We start from the raw sequence: 22,063 nt of genomic DNA, 5'->3' as shown, positions 1-22,063 counted from the left end.
AAATATGGACTCATCAGACCAAAGGACAGATTTCCACATCTAATGTCCATTGCTCGTGTTTCCTGGCCCAAGCAAGTATCTTCTTCTTATTGGTTTCCTTTAGTAGTGGTTTCCTTGCAGCAATTCGACCATGTAGGCCTGATTCCCACACTTCTCTGAACAGTTGATGTTGAGATGTGTCTGTTACTTGAAGTCTGTGAAGCATTTATTTGGGCTGTAATTTTTGAGGCTGGTAACTCTAATGAACTAATCTTCTGCAGCAGAGGTAACTCTGGGTCTTCCTTTCCTGTGGCGGTCCTCATGAGTGTCAGTTTCATCATAGCGCTTGATGGTTTTTGCGACTGCATTTGGAAAAACGTTGAGAGTTCTTAAAATGTTCCGTATTGACTGACCTTCATGTCTTAAAGTAATGATGGACTGACGTTTCCCTTTGCTTACTTGAGCTGTTCTTAACCATATGTCGTGTCTTTACTATCATTAACTGAAGACTGATAGTTTTATCAAAGATTCTCTGTAATTAGTTATTACGTGATTAGACTGATTAATCATGTAACCGTAATTTCTAGGAAGTCGGGGCACCAAGGAATAATATTCAGATTACAAAGTTATCATTTCCTAAAATAACTTTTCAATATTTTATCTGATCAGTTAGTCTTCAAATTAATGAATTATTTACTTTACCTCACGTTAGTCTCATTCCAAACGTCGTAAATTGTTGGTTATCTCCACGAACCCAGTCTTCACTATGAGTCATCCATACATCAATTGTCTTAAATGATTTATTTATTACTAACTAAGTAATTCACAGAAATGCATAAACAAACAAACAAACAAGGTAAATGTGGTTACATGAAATGAGAATGTGCCCTAGTGGGCTAAACCAGCATGGCGGCTTGTTAGACAAAAGGGGAAGTGGGGGTCGACTAAGAAGTCACTACAAGTGATAATTCTAACAATTGAAATGCTAATTCTTTGCACATGAACGCTCACTCATTCGGGAACAATTGCAATCAATATATATATTTACGCTCAGTGTGTCGTCTTGATCGCTGGTGAAAAGTTAATTTATTTTGTAGAATTGTCCGTCTCTCTCCCTCTCTCTCTCTATCGTGGTTATAGTCGATAGTTCAGAGTGACATTCACTCGTCTCATTATAGAATGGATGTTTCGGCGGTTATCGTTCTTCGCGTTCTATGATACTGAATTCCTAGCTGCAGACTAGTAATTCATATCAAAGACTTGTTCTTATTCTGTCGGTATCGATAGTCTAAGAGTTTAACCACGTGGTATGGTTAAAAGATTCAGCAATGGTCTACAACCTTTGTCTTCCTAATGGAGAAAAACATGGTCTGCAACCTTTAGCCATCTCCTAATTGAGGTAAACTCGGTCTGCTGATCGAAAACCAGAGTGTTTTTTTCTTTCAGAATGGCAGAAAAGGGCTGTCCCAGGATGTCTGACCCTAACTGGGCTCAGGGGCGGTCCTCTGATTTAGTTCAAATCCAATTCCCTTTTTAAGTTTTCCTTCATTAAACAGTCCAAAATCACATTGTAAAATTGTGTAAACAGTATCATACTCACTCATTCATCTTATACAACAATTAGATGTAAACCTCATATCTGTGGCTATTATATAAACAGCGTTATGGTAATGTGGCCACACCAGTTCGTAGCTGGATTCTTCACCGATCTTTTATACTTTCTCCGGAACACGAAATTTGTTCGTACCCCTTTGTTCTCCATGAAAATCTACTCTCTCTATACTGTGTGGCCATATGGCATGGTCTTCTCAGCAATTTACGACCTCTCTGACCACAGCAACCTAGTTGAAGGTGACAAAGGGGGAGGTAGGGAGAGGGGGATGGGGCTTGCTATACCCAAAGAGGCCAACGTCATGACACATAATATGGAATTGGTCTGTATATCACCCCTACCTTGTCACAACTGATTGGCTCAAATCCATTAAGAAGGAAAGAAATTCCACAAATTAACTTTTAACAAGGCACAACTGTTAATTGAAATGCATTCCAGGTGATTACAACATGAAGCTGGTTGAGAGAATCCAAGAGTGTGCAAAGCTGTCATCAAGGCGAAGGGTGGCTACTTTGAAGAATCTCAAATGTAAAATATATGTTGATTTGTTTTACACTTTTTTGATTACTACATGTTTCCATATGTGTTTTTTCGTAGTTCTGATGTCTTCACTATTATTGCAGAAAATAGTAAAAAATAAAGAAAACCCTTTAATGAGTAGCTGTGTCCAAACTTTTGACTGGAATGTATATTTTCCAACATCTTATACATACAGTGGCAAGAAAAAGTATTTGAACCCTTTGGAATTACCTAGATTTTTGCATAAATTAGTCATAACTGTCACGACTTGTCATAACTGTCTCCTCTCCTTGTTCGGGCGGCGTTCGGCGGTCGACGTCACCGGTCTTCTAGCCATCGCCGCTCCATTTTTCATTGTTCCATTTGTTTTGTCTTGTTCCCCGCACACCTGCTTTACATTCCCTAATCACACTGCATCTATATATCCCTCTGTTCCCTCCATGTCTTTGTGTGGAAATGTTTTGTTTTGTGTTTATTGTATCGCGCCAGTCTGTTTTTTTTCACCCTGGGCATTGCCTGTACCCTATTGGGGAAATTTTGGTGAAACTTATGGTTGTATTCTTGACGGTATTTTGCCCTTGTCACTTTTGCCGGTTGGCATGAGTTGTAGCTGTTTGCGCCCGTCTATTATTGCTCTTGGCAAATAAAGTCGCCTGATCACCTATCTCTGCTCTCCTGCACTTGACTCGAATGACCAGCAGCGAAAACTCTGACAGAATTCCACACCACCCATGGAGTCAGCAGGAGCAGGTATCCCGGTCAGAGGAGTCGAGGAGCGCGTCCGAGAGCACTTGGCGATGCTGCAACATCTCGGCGCCACGATGGATCGCATTGTCCAGACCATGGACCGCTGGGAGAGCCCGGGAGTCTCTCCAGCGCCTCGACCAGTAAAACCGGGGTTAAGTCTAGCCGTCCCTCTTGTATCCGGTCCCAGTGGGATGCGTCTCTCCTTTCCCAGGGAGTATGATTGGACAACAGCATGGTGCCAGGGGTTCCCATTACAACTGGACCTATACCTGCTCCCTCGGGAAGGGAGGGGTGTCCGCCCTCGTCTCGTGTCTCTCGGGGAGAGCTCTGGAGTAGGAAAACGCTGTGTGGGGAGAAGGGCATGCGGCGTTGGACCACTTCGAGTAGTTCGGCTCTTCCACCTGAGGCAAGGGATGAGGAGCACCCAAGAGTTCGCCCTGGAATTTCGGACCTTGGCCGCTGGAGCAGGATGGAAAAACAGGGCCCTTATCGACCACTACAGATGCAGCCTGCGCGAGGATGTCCGTCGGGAGTTGGCCTGCAGGGATGCCGCCATCAACTTTGACCAACTGTTGGATCTGTCCATTTGGTTGGATAACCCGCTGGTCACCTGCAGATGTCCAGAGAGGGCTCTGTCAGTTCCATCTTCCAGAACCACCAATGGAGCTGAGAGGGGCTGCGCATAGGGAGGCTGGAGGAGGGGCCTTCATGTGCACCATCTGTGGCTGCAGAGGGCACACTGCTGGTCAGTGCCGGGTTGGTCCATCTGGGAGTCGAGGCAGCAGGTAGGGCTCTCTGGCGTCACCCAAGGTGAGTCTGCACCACTCTCATCGTGAGTCCTCTTTTGTCCACCTGTTTGTTCATCTTTGTTTTCCTGAGTTTTCCCCGCATTCCCAGCATAAGGCGCTCATCGATTCAGGAACGGCTGGGAATTTTATCGACAGAGAGTTCGCCCTTAGTTTAGGGATCCCCATTGTTCCTGTGGTTAGACCCTTCCCGGTACACGCTCTGGATAGTCGACCATTAGGGTCTGGGTTAATCAGGGAAGCCACCATCTCCCTGACCATGGTGACACAGGGGGTCACGAGGAGAGGATCAGTCTCTTCCTCATTGACTCTCCTGCCTTTCCTGTGGTACTAGGCCTTCCCTGGTTGGCTCGTCATGACCCCACCATTTCAAGGCAACAGAGGGCTCTCGCTCTGGGAGGTGTGTAGGGGTTTCCGTTGGTGCTACCACGGTGGAAAGTCCAGACCAGGTCTCCACCGTGCACATTCCCCCAGAATATGCCGATTTGGCTCTCGCCTTCTCCAAAAAGAATGCAACTCAATTACCACCCCATCGACAGGGGGATCGTGCGATAAATCTCCTGGTAGATGCTACACTTCCCAGGAGTCACGCGTATCCTCTGTCACAAGCGGAGACAGCGGCTATGGAGACATATGTCTCTGAATCCCTGCGTCAGGGGTACATTCGGTCCTCCACTTCACCCGCATCCTCAAGTTTATTTTTTGTGAAGAAGAAGGAGGGAGGTCTGCGCCCTTGCATTGACTATCGAAGCTTAATCAAATCACGGTGAGGTACAGTTACCCGCTAATTAAGTCAATGCACGGGGCGCGCTTCTTCACTAAACTGGATCTCAGGAGTGCTTACAACCTGGTGCGTATCCGGGAGGGAGACGAGTGGAAGACAGTGTTTAGTACCACCTCAGGGCATTATGAGTACCTCGTCATGCCGTATGGGTTGATGAATGCTCCATCAGTCTTCCAATCCTTTGTAGACAAGATTTTCAGGGACCTGCACGGGCAGTTTGTAGTGGTGTATATCGACATTCTGATATATGGAGCTTACCTGTACGTCAAGGCTGAGAAATGCCTGTTCTTTCAGCAGGCTGTCTCCTTCCTAGGGTATTGCATTTCCACATCAGGGGTGGAGATGGAAAGTGACCGCATTTCAGTCGTGTGTAATTGGCCGACTCCCACCACGGTAAAGGAGGTGCAGGTGTTTTTAGGGTTTGCCAATTCCTACCGGAGATTTATCCAGGGTTTTGGCCAGGTGGCTGATCCCATTACCTCACTGCTGAAGGGGGTCCTGTACGTTTGCAGTGGTCAGCTGAGGTGGACAGGGCTTTTGGGCACTTAAGGACTCTGTTTACCTCGGCTCCCGTGCTGGCCCATCCGGATCCCTCTTTGGCGTTCATAGTGGAGGTGGACACGTCCGAGGCTGGGATAGGAGTTATGCTCTCTCAGCGCTCGGGTACGCCACAGAAGCTCCGCCCCTGTGCTTTCTTCTCAAAGAAGCTCAGCCCGGCAGAGCGGAACTATGATGTGGGGAACCGGGAGCTGTTGGCTGTGGTTAAAGCTTTGAAGGCGTGGAGACATTGGCTTGAGGGGCTAAACACCCTTTCCTCATCTGGACTGACCACCGCAACCTGGAGTACATCCGGGCAGAGAGGAGACTGAATCCTCATCAGGCAAGGTGGACCATGTTTTTTACCCATTTTGTGTTTACCCTGTCCTACAGACCAGGTTCCCAAAATGTTAAGGCAGACTCATTGTCCCGGCTGTATGACACAGAGGAGCGGCCCATGGATCAGACTCCCATACTACCGGCCTCCTGCCTGGTAGCGCCGGTCGTGTGGGAGCTGGACGCGGACATTGAGCAGGCGTTAAGTACAGAGCCCTCCCCCCTCCAGTGTCCCGTCAGGCGTCTGTATGTTCCGTCTGCTGTCCGTGACCAGTTGATCTATTGGGCCCACACGTCACCCTCCTCTGGTCATCAGGAGATCGGTCGGAAGGTGACCTGTCTGAGTGGGAAGTACTGGTGGCCTACCTTGGCAAAGGATGTGAGGGTTTATGTTTCCTCCTGCTCGGTGTGCACCTAGTGTAAGGCTCCTAGACACCTGCCCAGAGGTAAGCTACATCCCTTACCTGTTCCACAACGGCCTTGGTCACACCTGTCGGTGGATATTTTGAGCGATCTTCCTCCCTCACAGGGAAACACCACGATCCTGGTCGTTGTGAATCGTTTCTCTAAGTCCTGTCGTCTCCCCCCTCTGCCCGGTCTCCCTACTGCCCTACAGACTGTGGAGGCCTTGTTTACGCACGTCTTCCGGTACTACAGTGTGCCTGAGGATATAGTGTCTGGGGTCTCCAGTTCACTTCGAGAGTCTGGAGGGCATTCATGGAACGTCTGTCTCTGCTCTCCTGCACTTGACTCGAATGACCAGCAGCAAAACCCTGACAATAACACAGTGTGCTTAAACTAATAACACACACATTGTTTTATTTTTCTTGTCTACATTGAATACACAATTTAAACATTCCCAAAAAAAGTTTGTGAACCCCTAGGCTAATGACAGCCCTTCCAGCTAGGTGATACAGTATATCAATGAAACCATATGTTTACAAAGACACAAACACACACAATCACACATGCACTCACAGAAGCTCTCCAACACATAGTATGTGTACATCATTGGAGGTTCCTCAGAGGAGGAAGGGGAGGACCATCCTTCTCAGTAAATTTCATTAAGAAATATATATTTTTATTTTAAAGGGTCATTTTTTGATAAAACTATGCTAAATATATTAATGTCAACAAATAATCGATTAAAACACTATTTTTCAATGAAGGACCATGGTGTACTAGAGGACAGCTAGTTTCCGTCCTCCTCTGGGTACATTGACTTTAATACAAAACCTATGAAGCTCATGGTTCTCACACCTTTCCATAGACTTACACAGTAGTTATGACAACTTCAAAAGCTAATTGGAGTCAGGAGTCAGCTAACCTGGATCCAATCAATGAGATGGGATTGGCGATGTTGGGTAGCGCTGCCTCGCCCTATAAAAAACACTCACAAAATTTGAGTTTGCTATTCACAAGAAGCATTACCTGATGTGAACCATGCCTTGAAATAAAGAGATCTCAGAAGACCTAGATTAAGATTTGTTGACTTGCATAACGGTGGAAAGGGTTACAAAAGTATCTCTAATAGCCTTGATGTTCATCAGTCCATTGTAAGACAAAATGTCTATAAATGGAGAAAGTTCATCACTGTTGCTACTCTCCCTATGAGTGGCCGTTCTGCAAAGATGACTGCAAGAGCACAGCGCAGAATGCTCACTGAGGTTAAGAAGAATCTATAGTGTCAGCTAAAGACTTACATAAATCTCTGGAACATGCTAACACCTCTTTTCACGAGTCTATGATACGTAAAACACTAAACAAGAATGGTGTTCATGGGAGGACACCACTGAAGAAGCCACTGCTGTCCAAAAAAAAAACATTGCTGCCTGTCCGAAGTTCACAAAAGTGCACCTGGATGTTCCACAGCGCAACTGGCAAAATATTCTGTGGACAGATGAAACTACAGTTGAGTTGTTTGGAAGGAACACACAACACTGTGTGGAGAAAAAAAGGCACAGCACATCAACATCAAAACCTCATCCCAACTGTAAAGTATGGTAGAAGGAGCGTCATGGTTTGAGACTGCTTTGCTGCCTCAGGGCCTGGACAGCTTGCTATCATCAACGGAAAAATGAATTCCCAAGTTTATCAAGACATTTTGCAGGAGAATGTTATTCTATCTGTCCGCCAATTGAAGCTCAACAGAAGTTGGGTGATGCAACATGACAACAACCCAAAACACTGAAGTAAATCAACAACAGAATGGCTTCAACAGAAGAAAATACACCTTCTGGAGTGGCCCAGTCAGAGTCCTGACCTCAACCGGATTGAGATGCTGTGGCATGACCTCAAGAGAGCAGTTCACACCAGACATCCCAAGAATATTGCTGAACTGAAACAGTTTTGTAAAGAGGAATGGCCCAAAATTCCTCCTGACCATTGTGCAGGTCTGATCCGCAACTACAGAAAACATTTGGTTCAGGTTATTGGTGCCAAAGGAGGGTCAAACAGTTAGTAAATCTAAGGGTTCGCATACTTTTTCCACCCTGTGCTGTGAAGGTTTATACCGTGTGTTCAGTAAAGACGTGAAAACATATCATTGTTTGTGTGTTATTAGTTTAAGCAGACTGTGTGTATTGTTATGACCTAGATGAAGCTCAAATAAAATGTTATAACCAATTTATGAAGAAATCCAGGTAAGGGTTCACATACTTTTCTTGGCAGTGTATAGTATAAATACTGACTTTTTGCACTTGGTGGTCTATAGCAACTTCCAAACGAGAATAGGCTTTAGGTGAGATGAACCTGTAGCCATATTACTTCCACATCATCTGACATGAGATCCTCTCTCAGTCTAACATAAATATGACTCTGGACATACATGGCAACACCTCCACCATTTGTATTTTTATCTTTCCTATATATTATTTGGCCAGGTATAGCTACTACTTGATTATCAAATTAATTATCTAAGTGTGTTTCAGAGATGAATAGAATATGAATGTTTCCTGATGTTAAAAAGTTGTCAATTTCATTAACTTCGTTTCTCAGTTGACATATGTCAATATGGCTATTTTTTGTCCTTTTCTGTGTTGTTTTTTTTTTATTTTTAGAGCTATTCTGAGAGGCTGATCTGAGGTAGACGTGTCAGTGACAATTAGATTTGAGGCAATGGTACTGAGTGGGCTGCCCACAGTGGGCTTCTTCCTAAGGCAGACAGTTTCATTGTAAAAAGTGGGATTAAATTCTATGTGCATATGATTATTGCAGACAATATTATTGGGGCTAACAGTTAAAGGATCATAGATTAGGTTACATACATTTACTGCAATTATATTTCACTGGGACAGCCCTGACAGCTAGGTGATACAGTATATCAATGAAACCATATGTTTACAAAGACACAAACACACACACACACACATGCACTCACAGAAGCTCTCCAACACATCGTATGTGTACATCATTGGAGGCTCCTCAGAGGAGGAAGGGGAGGACCATCCTCCTCAGTAAATTTCATTAAGAAATATTTTTATTTATTTAAAAGGATCATTTTTAGATAAAACTATGCTAAATATATTAATGTCACCAAATAGTTGATTAAAACACAATTTTTCAATGAAGGACCATGGTGTACTAGAGGACAGCTAGTTTCCATCCTCCTCTGGGTACATTGACTTTAATACAAAACCTATTAAGCTGATGGTCGGCAGGGTAGCCTGGTGGTTAGAGCGGTGGACTAGTAACCGGAAGGTTGCAAGTTCAAACCCCGAGCTGATAATGTACAAATCTGTCATTCTGCCCCTGAACAGGCACTGTTCCTTGGCAGCCATTGAAAATAAGAATTTGTTCTTAACTGACCTAGTTAAATAAAGGAAAAATAAAAATGGTTCTCACAACCCTTCCATAGACTTACACAGTAATTATAACAACTTCAAGACAAGACATCCTACAACCTATCAGAGCTCTTGCAGCAGGAACCAATCAAAGGGCCAGATAATGAATCTAGTACTGAAAGCATAAGCTACAGCTGGCTAGCACTGCAGTGCAAACAATATGGTGAGTAGTTGACTAAAAGAGAGAGAAAAACAATAGCTGAATAATTTTTAACAAGTTAATTTCTTCAAAAATGAAGGTGAAGCAAGAGGGAGAGAGAGATTTCTTCTTCTTCTTCTTCTTCTTCTTCTTTTCACATTCAGTTTCACTTACTTAGCTAGCTAGCTAGTTTATCCTACTCAAACACCCTGCTCAAACAGAGGTATGTTATGTTCGCTAGCTGGCTATATCTATCCAACACAACACTGGAACTCTTCTAAGTCAAGGTAAGCTTTTGGTTTTACTAATTCACTGTCACTGGGGCCCACCGGTGTAACAGCTTAATGACTGACTGTACACTGTAATGTTACTGCATGATTGTAGCGTTATATCTGTTAGCCATGTTGACTATGATTACTTTAGCTAATATGGTGACAACAATGTAGGCTGTGTGTTATGATATGGTTTGGCTTGGAAAGGTTTTTTCCCCTGGTCTCCTACAGCTGATGTGTTGTGCATAAGCGAAGGGAAAAGGCGAGAGGAGGTGAGCACATAGATGCAAAAAGGAATACAACATGGCTGCCATGAAAGGGAACTGTGTTTATGCGTGATCAGGGGTGTATTCATTCTGCAGATTTTGTTGAAAAACGTTTCTGAAACGGAAGCAAACAGAACGAAACAGGGATAAACATACCTGAATTTGTCCAATAGAATCTCTGGTTTGCAACTGTTGGACTCAGGATTACACCCTAGATCAGCTAGATGCAGGCAATAGTGTACTAAGAGGTATTGAACGTGTCATTGTCTGTCACCTCAAATGTTTCTCTCAATCTGTGTGCACCTATGTTTCATTCATTGGCTAGGTTATAGCAAACTCATGATGGGTATAGGGAACATTTGAGTATCATGTAAGCTCAGCAAAAAAATAACTGTCCCTTTTTCAGGACCCTGTCTTTCAAAGATAATTGGTAAAAATTCAAGTAACTTTACAGATTTTCAATGTAAAGGGTTTAAACACTGTTTCCCATGGATGTTCAATGAACCATAAAGACTTAATGAACATGTACCTGTGGAACGGTCATTAAGATACTAACAGCTTACAGACGGTAGGAAATTAAGGTCACAGTTATGAAAACTTAGGACACTAAAGAGGCCTTTCTACTGACTCTGAAATACACCAAAAGAAAGATGCCCAGGGTCTCTGCTCATATGCATGAACGTGCCTTATGCATGCTGCAAGGAGGCATGAGGACTACAGATGTGGCCAAGGCAATAAATCCTCATCGCACTGACAGCCCACATTTAACAACACAGGAACGCACAATCCCTCCATCAGTGCTCAGACTGTCCACAATAGGCTGAGAGTGGCTGGACTGAGGGCTTGTAGGCCTGTTGTAAGGCAGGTCCTCACCAGACATCACCGGCAACAACTTTGCCTATGGGCACCAACCCACCGTTGCTGAACCAGACAGGACTGGCAAAAAGTGCTCTTCACTGACGAGTCGCAGTTCTGTCTCACCAGGGGTGATGGTCGGATTCTCGTTTATAAAAGGAATGAGCGTTACACCGAGGCCTATACTCTAAAGCGGGATTGATTTGGAGGTGAGGGTCCGTCATGGTTTGGGGCGGTGTGTCACAGCATCATCGGACTGAGCTTGTTGTCATTGCAGGCAATCTCGACGCTGTGCGTTACAGGGAAGACATCCTCAAATCAAATCAAATCAAATTCCTCCTCCCTCATGTGGTACCCTTCCTGCAGGCTCATCCAGACATGACCCTCCAGCATGACAATACCACCAGCCATAATGCTCGTTTTGTACGTGATTTCCTGCAAGACAGGAATGTCAGTGTTCTGCAATGGCCAGCGAAGAGCCCAGATCTCAATCCCATTGAGCACTTTTTGGGACCTATTGGATCGGAAGGTGAGGGCTAGGGCCATTCCCCCCAGAAATGTCCAGGAACTTGCAGGTGCCTTGGTGGAAGAGTGGGGTAACATCATTATGCACTGCAATACATAATGCAGCTTGTAGCCACACCAGATACTGACTGTTACTTTTGATTTTGACCACCCCCCTTTGTTCAGGGACACATTATTCAATTTATGTTATTCACGTGTCTGTCGAACTTGTTCAGTTTATGTCTCAGTTGTTGAATCTTGTTATGTTCATACAAATATTTACACAAGTTAAGTTTGCTGAAAGTAAACGCAGTTGACAGTGAGAGGACATTTCTTTTTTTGCTGAGTTTAGTACCCCAAACCTATCGATGTTATATTGAACAGGGTGAATGGAAAATAAATGACAGTCATCCAATACTCTGTAATAGAAATAAGGACATGCTCATGAACAAAAAAGAAGTGTCCTACCTCATCTTAAACATCACCGACTGCCACTGCTGTGCATGCTGCATTTTCAACAGCTTTTGGTTTGATTAATGTGCTTCCTAACTAGGAAATTAGTTCAAAGTGACACAAGCTTTTGTCTGTTGTGTCATCCTCTTCCTCTTCCTGACAGTCACCAGAGTTGAAGGAGCCCCCTCTTACCCTCCCTCTTGCTCCTTGTTCCTGGTTCGTTAGCGGTGAGAGAACTCGATAAAAGCTGACAGCGCAGTTATGATGAATGCAAATGAAGGGGTGGAGGTAAATGCAAATGCTGAAAGCACAATGGAAAAGTGATTAAAAATCATTTCAGTGTCTTTTATCTCCTGGTACTGCTCGTCCTGTGAAGGGGATTTCGAAGGCACAGACTTGGGAGAGAACAAGTATTTGATACACTGACGATTTTGCAGGTTTTCCTACTTACAAAGCATGGAGAGATCTGTAATTTGCTCCGTAAGAAGCATCTCAAGGTCCTGGAGTGGCCTAGCCAGTCTCCAGACCTGAACCCAATAGAACATCTTTGGAGGGAGCTGAAAGTCCGTATTGCCCAGCGACAGCCCCGGAACCTGAAGGATCTGGAGAAGGTCTGTATGGAAGAGTGGGCCAAAATCCCTGCTGCAGTGTGTGCAAACTTGGTCAAGAACTACAGGAAACGTATGATCTCTGTAATTGCAAACAAAGGTTTCTGTACCAAATATTAAGTTCTGCTTTTCTTGATGTATCAAATACTTATGTCATGCAATAAAATGCAAATTAATTACTTAAAAATCATACAATGTGATTTTAGTTTTAGATTCCGTCTCTCACAGTTGAAGTGTGCCTATGATAAAAAAAAATACAGACCTCTACATGCTTTGTAAGTAGGAAAACCTGCAAAATCGGCAGTGTATCAAATACTTGTTCTCTCCACTGTAGGTCTTGGAGCCTTTCACCAGCACTCATTTCAACGTGCCCCCCCTCCCAGAGAGGACTCAATGTAGCTAGTTTTTTAGGCTGCCCTCCATCTTCTGCCTTCTATCGTATCCCTTCCAAGTGCAGGACTTCTTAAAACTATATATGCAAGCAGTTTGGCAAAGTTGTCGCATGTCATTGTCTCACTTAGCCCCACTCTAGTTTCATCTGAGAGAATTACTGTCATTGTGGAGGTGTAACTACAGTATACAAGTTGTCTTACTTCTCAAGTGCATAGTAAGTCCCATCTGAAGAGCTAGTGTCAGTTATTAGAAAAGAGCTTCTGCTGTTTGTTGGTTGGTTACAATGGTAAATTCCCTGTAACATTAACATCTGTCTATGCTTCATTGTCTGCTATAGTGATGCTCTCATCATCTTAGCATCTCCCACACACACACAGTGCTGTGAGAATTTATACATTTCTATAGAGCGAATCAGACATTGGAATATGTGCAACAGCAAAATGCCTTCCCTGGAACTCTGACTCAGAAGCCAGGGACTAATATCTCCTAAATCTGCATGAAAGTATGGAGACATTTATTTTTTTATTATGCCTAAGCTCGTTTCTGAGTCAGAGGAGGGTCTGACTCAAAATGCAAGTGTTACGTTGTGTCATTTTACAATATGAATAATGGATGCAGTCTTTCTTTTGGGGTCTAAGGTGTTCTCCTTCCAGTGGGTGGGCTTTGTCTTTGCTTGTCTCACTCCACTCTCATTCCCTCTGTTTTCTTTTCATGGATTCATGTTGTGGTTATATTTAAATCTGAAAGTACAGCTCAATGTTCCTATTGCAGTTTGTTCTGTAGAGTAGGATGGTCTTAGAGGGCAGGGCGCAGTGGGAATGAAGTGCCTCTCCTCCATGCTCTTTAGGGTTCACCTTTATATCTCTCAAAGGATCGTAGGCGAACAGCCTGTAGTAAAGATGAGGTCAAGCGTATTGCCTGCCTTGTGAGTGGGAGGGGACTGGGAAAGGGTAGATAAAAAGAGGCAAGGAGGGGAAAGTGAGAGATGGTAAGAAATGAATCGAAGGCAGATGTTGGGAGGTTGAAGTCGCCACATTCTTGTTCTGAAAGCATGCTCAGACCAGTTGGCAAGTGTCTTCACAGACATTTTCAATCTATGCTTGTCCCAGTCTGTTATCCCAACATGTTTCAAGCTGACCACCATTGTCCCTGTTTACAAGCACTCCAAGGTAACCTGCCTAAATGAACATTTGCGCTGTAGCACTAACATCTGTAGTTATAAAGTGCTTTGAAAGGCTCCTCATGACACACATTAACACCATCATCCCAGACACCCTAGACCCACTTAAATTTGCTTAACGCCCCAACAGATCCACAGATGATGCAATCTCAATTGCAATTCACACTGCCGTCTACAATCTGGACAAGAGGGAACAGAACTATGTGAGAATGCTGTTCATAGACTACAGCTCAGTGTTCAACACCATAGTCCCCTCCAAGCTCATCACCAAGCTAGGGATCCTTGGACTGAACTCCTGCCTCTGCAACTGGATCATGGACTTCCTGACGGGCTCGCCCCAGGCAGTGAGGGTAGGCAATAACACCTCCTTCACACTGACCCTCAACACAGGGGGTCAGTGTGACTGCATGGCTGACTGCATGACTGCATGGCTACGCACGACTCCAACACTATCATCAAGTTTGCTGACGACATGACGATGGTAGGGCTGCATACAAGAAGGAGGTCAGAGACTTAGCAGTATGGTGCCAGAACAGCAACCTCTCCCTCACTGTCAGTAAGACCAAGGAGCTGATCGTGTACTATAGGAGAAAGAGGGGAGAGCATGCCCTCCATATCGACAGGACTGTTGTGGAGTGGGTCAATTGCTTCAAGTTCCTTGTCGTCCACATCACTACTGACCTAACATGGTCCACATACACCCGCACAGTCGTGAAGAGGGCACGGCAGTGCCTCTTCCCCAATCAGGAGTCTGAAAAGATTTGACATGGGCCCTCGGATCCTCAAAAGGTTCTACAGCAAGACCATTGTGAGCATCTTGATTGGCTGCATCACCCCTTGGTGTGACAAATTCACCACTCTTGACCACAAAGTGCTACAGAGGGTGGTGCAGCAGAGTACATCTTCAGAAGAAGACCCCAAAAATTGCCAAAGAATCCAGCCACCCAAGCCATAGACTGTTGACTGCCACCATCCAGCAAATGCTACTGTAGCTTTGGCTCTCGGACCAACAGGCTCCGAGAAAGCTTCTACCCCCAAGCCATAAGATTGCTAAATAGCCAGACTGCCAAACAGTTAATAGCCAAACTATTTGCACTGACTTTATCTTGCACTGACCCTACGTACCCTCACTAAACTATATACTGTATACAAACCATATAAAAGCTCACACACATTAAATTGACACTCAACTGCCAAGCAGTTGCCACACCAGGCAGTGATGCAACCCTGTCAGGATGCTCTCAATGGTGCAGCTGTAAAACCTTTTGAGGATCTGAGGACCCATGCCAAGTCTTTTCAGTCTCCTGAGGGGAAATAGGTTTTGTCGTGCCCTCTTCAACAACTGTTTTGGTGTGCTTGGACCATGATAGTTTGTTGGTGATGTAGATGCTAAGCAACTTGAAGCTCTCAACCTGCTCCACTACAGCCACGTAGATGAGAATGGGGGCGTGCTCAGTCCTGCTCTTCCTGTAGTCTGCAATCATCTCCTTTGTCTTGATCACGTTGAGGGAGAGGTTGTTGTCCTGGCACCACAATCAGGTCTCTGACCTCCTCCCTATAGGCTGTCTCATCGTTGTCGGTGATCAAGCCTACCACTGTTGTGTCATCAGCAAACTTAATGATAGTGTTGGAGTCGTGCCTGGCCATGCAATCATGAGTGAACAGGGAGTACAGGAGGGGACTGAGCATGCACGCCTGAGGAGCCCCCATGTTGAGGATCAGCGTGGTGGATGTGTTGTTACCTACCCTAACCAACCGCCCGTCAGGAAGTCCAGGATCCAGTTGCAGAGGGAGGTGTTTAGTCCCAGGGTCCTTAGCTTAGTGATGAGCTTTGAGGGCACTATGGTGTTGAACGCTGAGCTGTAGTCAATGAATAGCATTCTCACATAGGTGTTCCTATACAATACAGATTGCATAATTTGTGGATCTGTTTGTGTGGTATGCAAATTGGAGTGGGTCTAGGGTTTCTGGGATGATGGTGTTGATGTGAGCAATGACCAGCCTTTCAAAGCATTTCATGGCTACAAACCTGAGTGCTGTGGGTCGGTAGTCATTTACGCACATTACCTTAGTGTTCTTGGGCACAGGGACTACGGTGGTCTGCTTGAAACATGTTAGTATTACAGATTCAGACATGAAGAGGTTGAAAATGTCAGTGAAGACACATGCCAGTTGGTCAGCGCATGCTCAGAGTACATGTCCTGGTATTCTGTCTGTGTGAATGTGTGAATGTGTGAATGTGTGAATGTTGACCTGTTTAAAGGTCTTACTCACATCGGCTGTGGAGAGAGTGATCACACATTCGTCCAAACCAGATTATGCTTTTATGCATAGCAGTTATTCATCTCGTCTGGTAGGCTTGTGTCACTGGGCAGCTCTCGGCTGTGCTTCCCATTGTATTCTGTAATAGTTTGCAAGCCCTGCCACATCCGACGAGCATCGGAGCTGGTGTGGTACAATTCGATCTTAGTCCTGTATTGTTGCGTTGCCTGTTTGATGGTTCGTCAGAGGGCATAGCGTGATTTATTATAGTCTTCCGGGTTAGAGTCACACTCCTTTAACTTCTTGACGCTACCCACCCCTTTAGCGGGATAATTGTCGTCAACAACTGCTGAATTGCACAGCGCCACATTCAAATAATATTACTAAAAATATTTATATTCATGAAATCACAAGTGCAATATTGCAAAACACAGTTTAGCCTTTTGTTAATCCACCTGTCGTCTCAGATTTTGAAAATATGTTTTACAGCGAAATCAATCCAAGCGTTTGTGTAAGTTTATCGATCACTAAACAAAACATTATGAACATAGCATCAAAGTAGCTTGATCACGAAAATCAGAAAAGCAATCAAATAATCGCTTACCTTTGATGATCTTCGGATGTTTTCACTCACGAGACTCCCAGTTACACAATAAATGTTCCTTTTGTTCCATAAAGACTATTTTTATATCCGAAATACCTCCGTTTGTTTGGCGCATTATGTTCAGAAACAGGAAAGAGGAAAGAGGAAAGAGCGGTCACGACAGAAAATTCCAAATAATATCCGTAATGTCCACAGAAACATGTTAAACGTTTTTTATAATCAATCCTCAGGTTGTTTTTAAAATATATAATCGATAATATATAAACCGCAACTGTCTTTATCAGTAGGAGAGGGAGAGACAATGGCTGCCCAAACTGTTGCGCAAGCAAAACTCATGCGAACACCTGACGCAATGTTATCTTTCAAAATAAAAGCCTGAAACTATGTCTGAAGACTGTTGACACCTTGAGGAAGCGATAGGAAAAGGAATCTGGTTGATATCCCTTTAAATGGAGCAAAGGCAGGCTATGGAACATGGATTTTTCAAAATAGAAGCCACTTCCTGGTTTGATTTTCCTCAGGGTTTCGCCTGCAGAATCAGTTCTGTTATACTCACAGACAATATTTTGACAGTTTTGGAAACTTTAGAGTGTTTTCTATCCTAATTATATGCATATTCTAGCATCTGGTCCTGAGAAATAGGCCGTTTACTTTGGGAACGTTATTTTTCCAAACATAAAAATAGTGCCCCCTAGCTTCAAGAGGTTAAAGTGGCAGCTCTACCATTTAGCTCAGTGTAGATGTTGCCTGTAATCCATGGCTTCTGGTTGGGGTATGTTCGTACAGTCACTGTGGGGACTACGTTCTCAATGCACTTATTGATAAAGCCAGTGATTGATGTGGTGTACTCCTCAATGACATTGGAAGAATCCAGAAACATATTCCGGTCTGTGCTAGCAAAACAGTCCTGTAGTTTAGCATCTGCTTCATGTGACCACTTTTTTTATAGACCGAGTCACTTGTGCTTCCTGCTTTAATTTTTGCTTGTAAGCAGGAATCAGGAGGATAGAGTTATGTTCAGATTTGCCAAATGAAGGACGAGGGAGAGCCTCTGTGTGTGGAGTGAACGTGGTCTAGAATTTTTTTCCCTCTGGTTGCAAATATAACATGCTGATAGAAATTAGGTCAAACTGATTTCATTTTCCCTGCATTAAAGTCCCCGGCCACTAAGAGCGCCACCTCTGGATGTTTGAGTGCGGCTTTAGTGCCAACCTTGGTCTGTGGTGGTATGTAAACAGCTACGAAAAATACAGATGAAAACTCTCTAGGTAGATAGTGTGGTCTACAGCTTATCATGAGATACTATACCTCAGGCGAGCAAAACCTTGAGACGTCCTTAGATATCATGCACCAGCTATTGTTTACAAATATGCATAGGCCCCCGCTTCGTGTCTTACCAGAGGCTTCTGTCCTGCCGATAGTATATAACCCTCCAGCTGTATGTTCTTAATGTCGTCGTTCAGCCACGACTCGGTGAAACATAAGATAGTACAGTTTTTAATGTCCCGTTGGTAGGATATCCGTGCTTTCAGTTCATCCCATCTATTTTCCAGTGATTGAACGTTAGCTAGCAGAACAGAAGGCAAGGGCAGATTAGCCACTCGTCACCTCATCTCTTTCCTCAAAACCTACATTTCCTTTTCCGGCGAATCACGGGGATCTGGGCCTGGTCGGGTGTCTGTAGTATATGTCCAGAAGCTCTTTTTGGTCATAAGAGACAGTAGCAGCAACATTATGTACAAAACAAGTTACAAACATAGCAATAGAACTAACAAAATAGCACGCTTGGTTAAGGCAGCCATCCCCTCCGCCCTCCCTTCCATTTCAGGGTAAAGTCTACACCAGTTGTATTCGGAGCTTGTGACAAATAATATTTTATTTGATATGATTTGATCTGTGGGCACCTGTACATTTTTCACCATTGTTGTTGCTACAAGGTGGAACTGGTTCTGAAGTAATCACGAAGGATCATCTAGTGGCCTACATCACATCAGGGCTCCATCCCATCAGGGCTCTTCAAAAACATTGTGCAGAAAGTGGTACCACTTAGATAGATATACATTTTGTTGGTGGGGGAATTCCTTTACTATGGGCATTGGTTTATTTCTGAATTGTTGTATTTAATTGCTTACTTGAGATTACTGTTTTACTAAATTCTTGAAAGAAATTACTTAGGAATAATAATAATAATAATAATTTGTCTCTGAAAATACTGGTGCATATTCATTTCTGGATAAGCACCCAGCTTAATTTGATTATATACACCATTTTTTTATTTAACCAGGCAAGTCGGTTAAAGAACAAATTCTTATTTACAATGACTGCCAAAGAACAGTGGGGTTAACTGCCTTGTAGAACAACAGATAATTAACTTGTCAGCTTGGGGATTTGACCTAGCGACCTTTCAGTTACTGTCCCAATGCGCTAACCACTATGCTACCTGCCACCCAGTAAATCTATGGTTACAAATGCATGATTTATTAACAAGCCTGAGTAATGTGCACATATCCAGTTTAAATATTCATTGGAATATTAATGTATGTTTCCAACTCCTCAATAATAACTTTATACAAAGGTTACATTTTAGCACCAATTGCCACTTACAGGGAGGAGATACAGTATGTTACTCAAATTAGATCATATGGACACTTGGAGTCAGAACGCCCTACAGTCTGATAAGTAGCTTATCACCATCAATGACAGAAAGCTGTTATGGATATTATTGAGTCCAATTTTACACAGGAGGTTCATTTGTCAAGGAGGTAATTTGTCTGTGATTATGAGCAAGCCACAAAGGACAACACCTCTAACAATCTCTTGGGAGACTGAAACAAATGAGAGGCCATGCATACATTTAGACTGATTACTTTGGGACCCCTTAGCACATAATAAAAAATGTACAAATCCATTAAATAGTTATCACTAAATTACTTTCTGTGAAAAGGAGCCAAGAATGACCTAGGTGACCTTCTCCTTTTGTCCTTTCTCACTCGTACCCTGGAGATGTGGACTTGAGACGTGCACGCTGAGTAAAAAGGGATGTTGGGAGTATGCCTTGTTCAAACACTGTCTACAGAGCACTAAATCCCTTAATTAGCAGGCCTGGGAGAGCAGTCCCCAGGGAGCTCTGTTAAACGTGGTCCTGCTCCACACACTCTCCAATCCCATTTGCAGTTTTTTTTTTAAGACTTCAGGGTAATGGTGCTTGAGGGTGTGCAGAGGAAGCGGTAGGAGGGAGAGGGGGGCTTGGACAGTCAGTGGTATAAACCGTTCTGTAGAGTTGACTGAGAAGGGAAAATAAAGAGTTTTCCACTTTGTTATATTTCTTTAGAGTTGATAGATGTAGGAGAAGGGGCAGTATCTTTGAAGGCTCTGACCTTGTCGTAGCCAAAAAGTTCAGAGCAGAGTTTTACCATACACCCTTTCAAATGTAGTGGTTGATAAGATGAATATCCTGGATTTGAGGGCCTTTGTCCTTTTGATTCTCTTCCCAGGCCTTCTCTCAAATGTCCTCTCAAACACGCTTTGCCTTTGTGTTTAATGCCGTGACAAATATTGCTACTGAGGCTCTAGCAGTCAGGATGCAAAGGCACAAAGTTAAGCAGCATGTGCAAAGAACTAGAATGTGAGGCTTTACATGTACAGAGAAAAGGCAGAAATGTTCAATATTATTTGTGTTTAACATCATTGAGGCCTGGTCTATCCAGTTGCGCTCAGTTTTTTTTTTTTTTTTTTTACAAACCTCAGCTATCAAAGACATTTACATCCTCTTAAAAGTGTAAATATTACTCTACCATGGATTTCTTACACAACAAGGGGATATTGTTTTTTAATATGAAATGAGTTGGTCACTGTTCACGTGTGTCTAGAAAACTTAGCTCCTATGGCTTTTCCGCTTACCACATTTTACAAGTGTTTTTACATACAGTAGATGTTCTATCATGCAGTAGAAATTCTAGTTTCAATCTGGAAATGGAATGAAGATGAAGAGGAATTGTGAAATGCAGAAAGAGGAATAAAAACAATTGAGAACTGATTAGATAAATGTTAGGCTACTGTACATTTAATGTTAGGCTCTACTGTTAGCCCTGGCCATCTGCACCTGTGATGCTTCTAACAGCTAATCATGCTCCTGTTTGAGACCGGCCTCTGTTAGACAGCTAATGGAGTTGTCTAATATTAATTTCCAGCCATACGTCCTGCATCAATAAGCAATTAAGAGGTGTGGAAATGAAAGGCACTCTGGCCAGCAGACGTTTTATCCCTTTGTTTTAATCAATTAATCGCTTTGGCATCTTTGTTTGAAACCCCCAAATGGATTTAGACGTAAAAGTGACACATGAAACGTCTCTATTCCCAGGCCAGCACTACTGATGTGGGATCTTATCAATTGAGAGATTCATGGAGGAACTCCCACTGGGCTCTCTTTTAACCCTCTCCCCTGGTTTCACACACTGTTTCTATTTCCTATAAAGGCTCAGAGAAGTCAAACGGACCAGAACAGTGCTACTGCCGCATTCTGCTTCCTTTACGCCGGGTGTGAAGGGAAATTCACAGGAAGTGTTTCATGTGATAATATAGCAGACAGAATATCTAATGCCACCCACGAGAATGCAGCAACTGGGAAAGCATTAAACATTTAGAGTAGCAAGGAAATGCAGATGTCTTAGACTTAGACATCCTCCTCAACTGATGTTGTCACTGTGACAGCCATCTGAATTTACATAGTGATTCATCCATTTATTCAACTCAACCCCTTTTCACATGCCTGGTCATCCACTTCTATATCAGCCTTGATTGATTTGTTATTGATTTACACATTCGGTGAAAGGTTGCTATCTTAGGAACTTGCATTCAAAAAAGCATCACCAGTATATTGTAATATGTATCACATGTTAAGCATCTCATTTGATGTGGGGTCTATTTCCTTTTTCCTCAGCTTAACTCCCATTGCTCCACTCTGCTGTGAAGTTGTGCTCACATGTTTTACTTTTGCAGTGACAAGCTTGTAGGTTTCCCCTAAGACAGCCAGACGATCGACTGCTGATACTGTATGATATGCATGAGCTCCACATCTTCAACCAGCCCCATTGGACCACAGGATCCCCTGTGTTCAGGTGATCCTGAACACAGCATAGGGCCCTAGCCAACAGCCCTGCTTTATGACACAAACAATACTGAGCACACAGTGTCAATGTATTTAGCTGTCATGTGTTGTTGCCTAACCTGTCCTTTTCTCTTTCCACAGCACCTCCAAACAACATCTCAGTTTCGGCAGAGAACTGTCCAGCTCCATTCAGCCGGTACCAGGCCCAGAACTTCACACTGCTGTGCACTGCAAAGGGAGGCAAACCTGCACCTTCAG

General features: G+C 43.6%; 1 protein-coding gene across 2 annotated transcripts in view; it reads left to right on the top strand.

Annotated features, from left to right (window-relative positions):
- LOC139413449 (immunoglobulin superfamily member 21-like) overlaps window positions 1-22,063 on the top strand; it is a 260,296-nt gene that overhangs the window by 199,723 nt on the left and 38,510 nt on the right. For both annotated transcript variants that reach the window (XM_071160868.1, XM_071160867.1), the window contains exon 5: window positions 21,947-22,062. In XM_071160868.1, the coding sequence (XP_071016969.1) occupies window positions 21,947-22,062 (116 nt within the window). The remainder of the gene's footprint in view (window positions 1-21,946; window position 22,063) is intronic.

This window comes from Oncorhynchus clarkii, chromosome 7 (genome assembly GCF_045791955.1).
Source record: "Oncorhynchus clarkii lewisi isolate Uvic-CL-2024 chromosome 7, UVic_Ocla_1.0, whole genome shotgun sequence".
NCBI lineage: Eukaryota > Metazoa > Chordata > Actinopteri > Salmoniformes > Salmonidae > Oncorhynchus > Oncorhynchus clarkii.
Note: the sequence above shows the minus strand (reverse complement) of the source record. Positions and strands in the feature narration are given on the sequence as shown.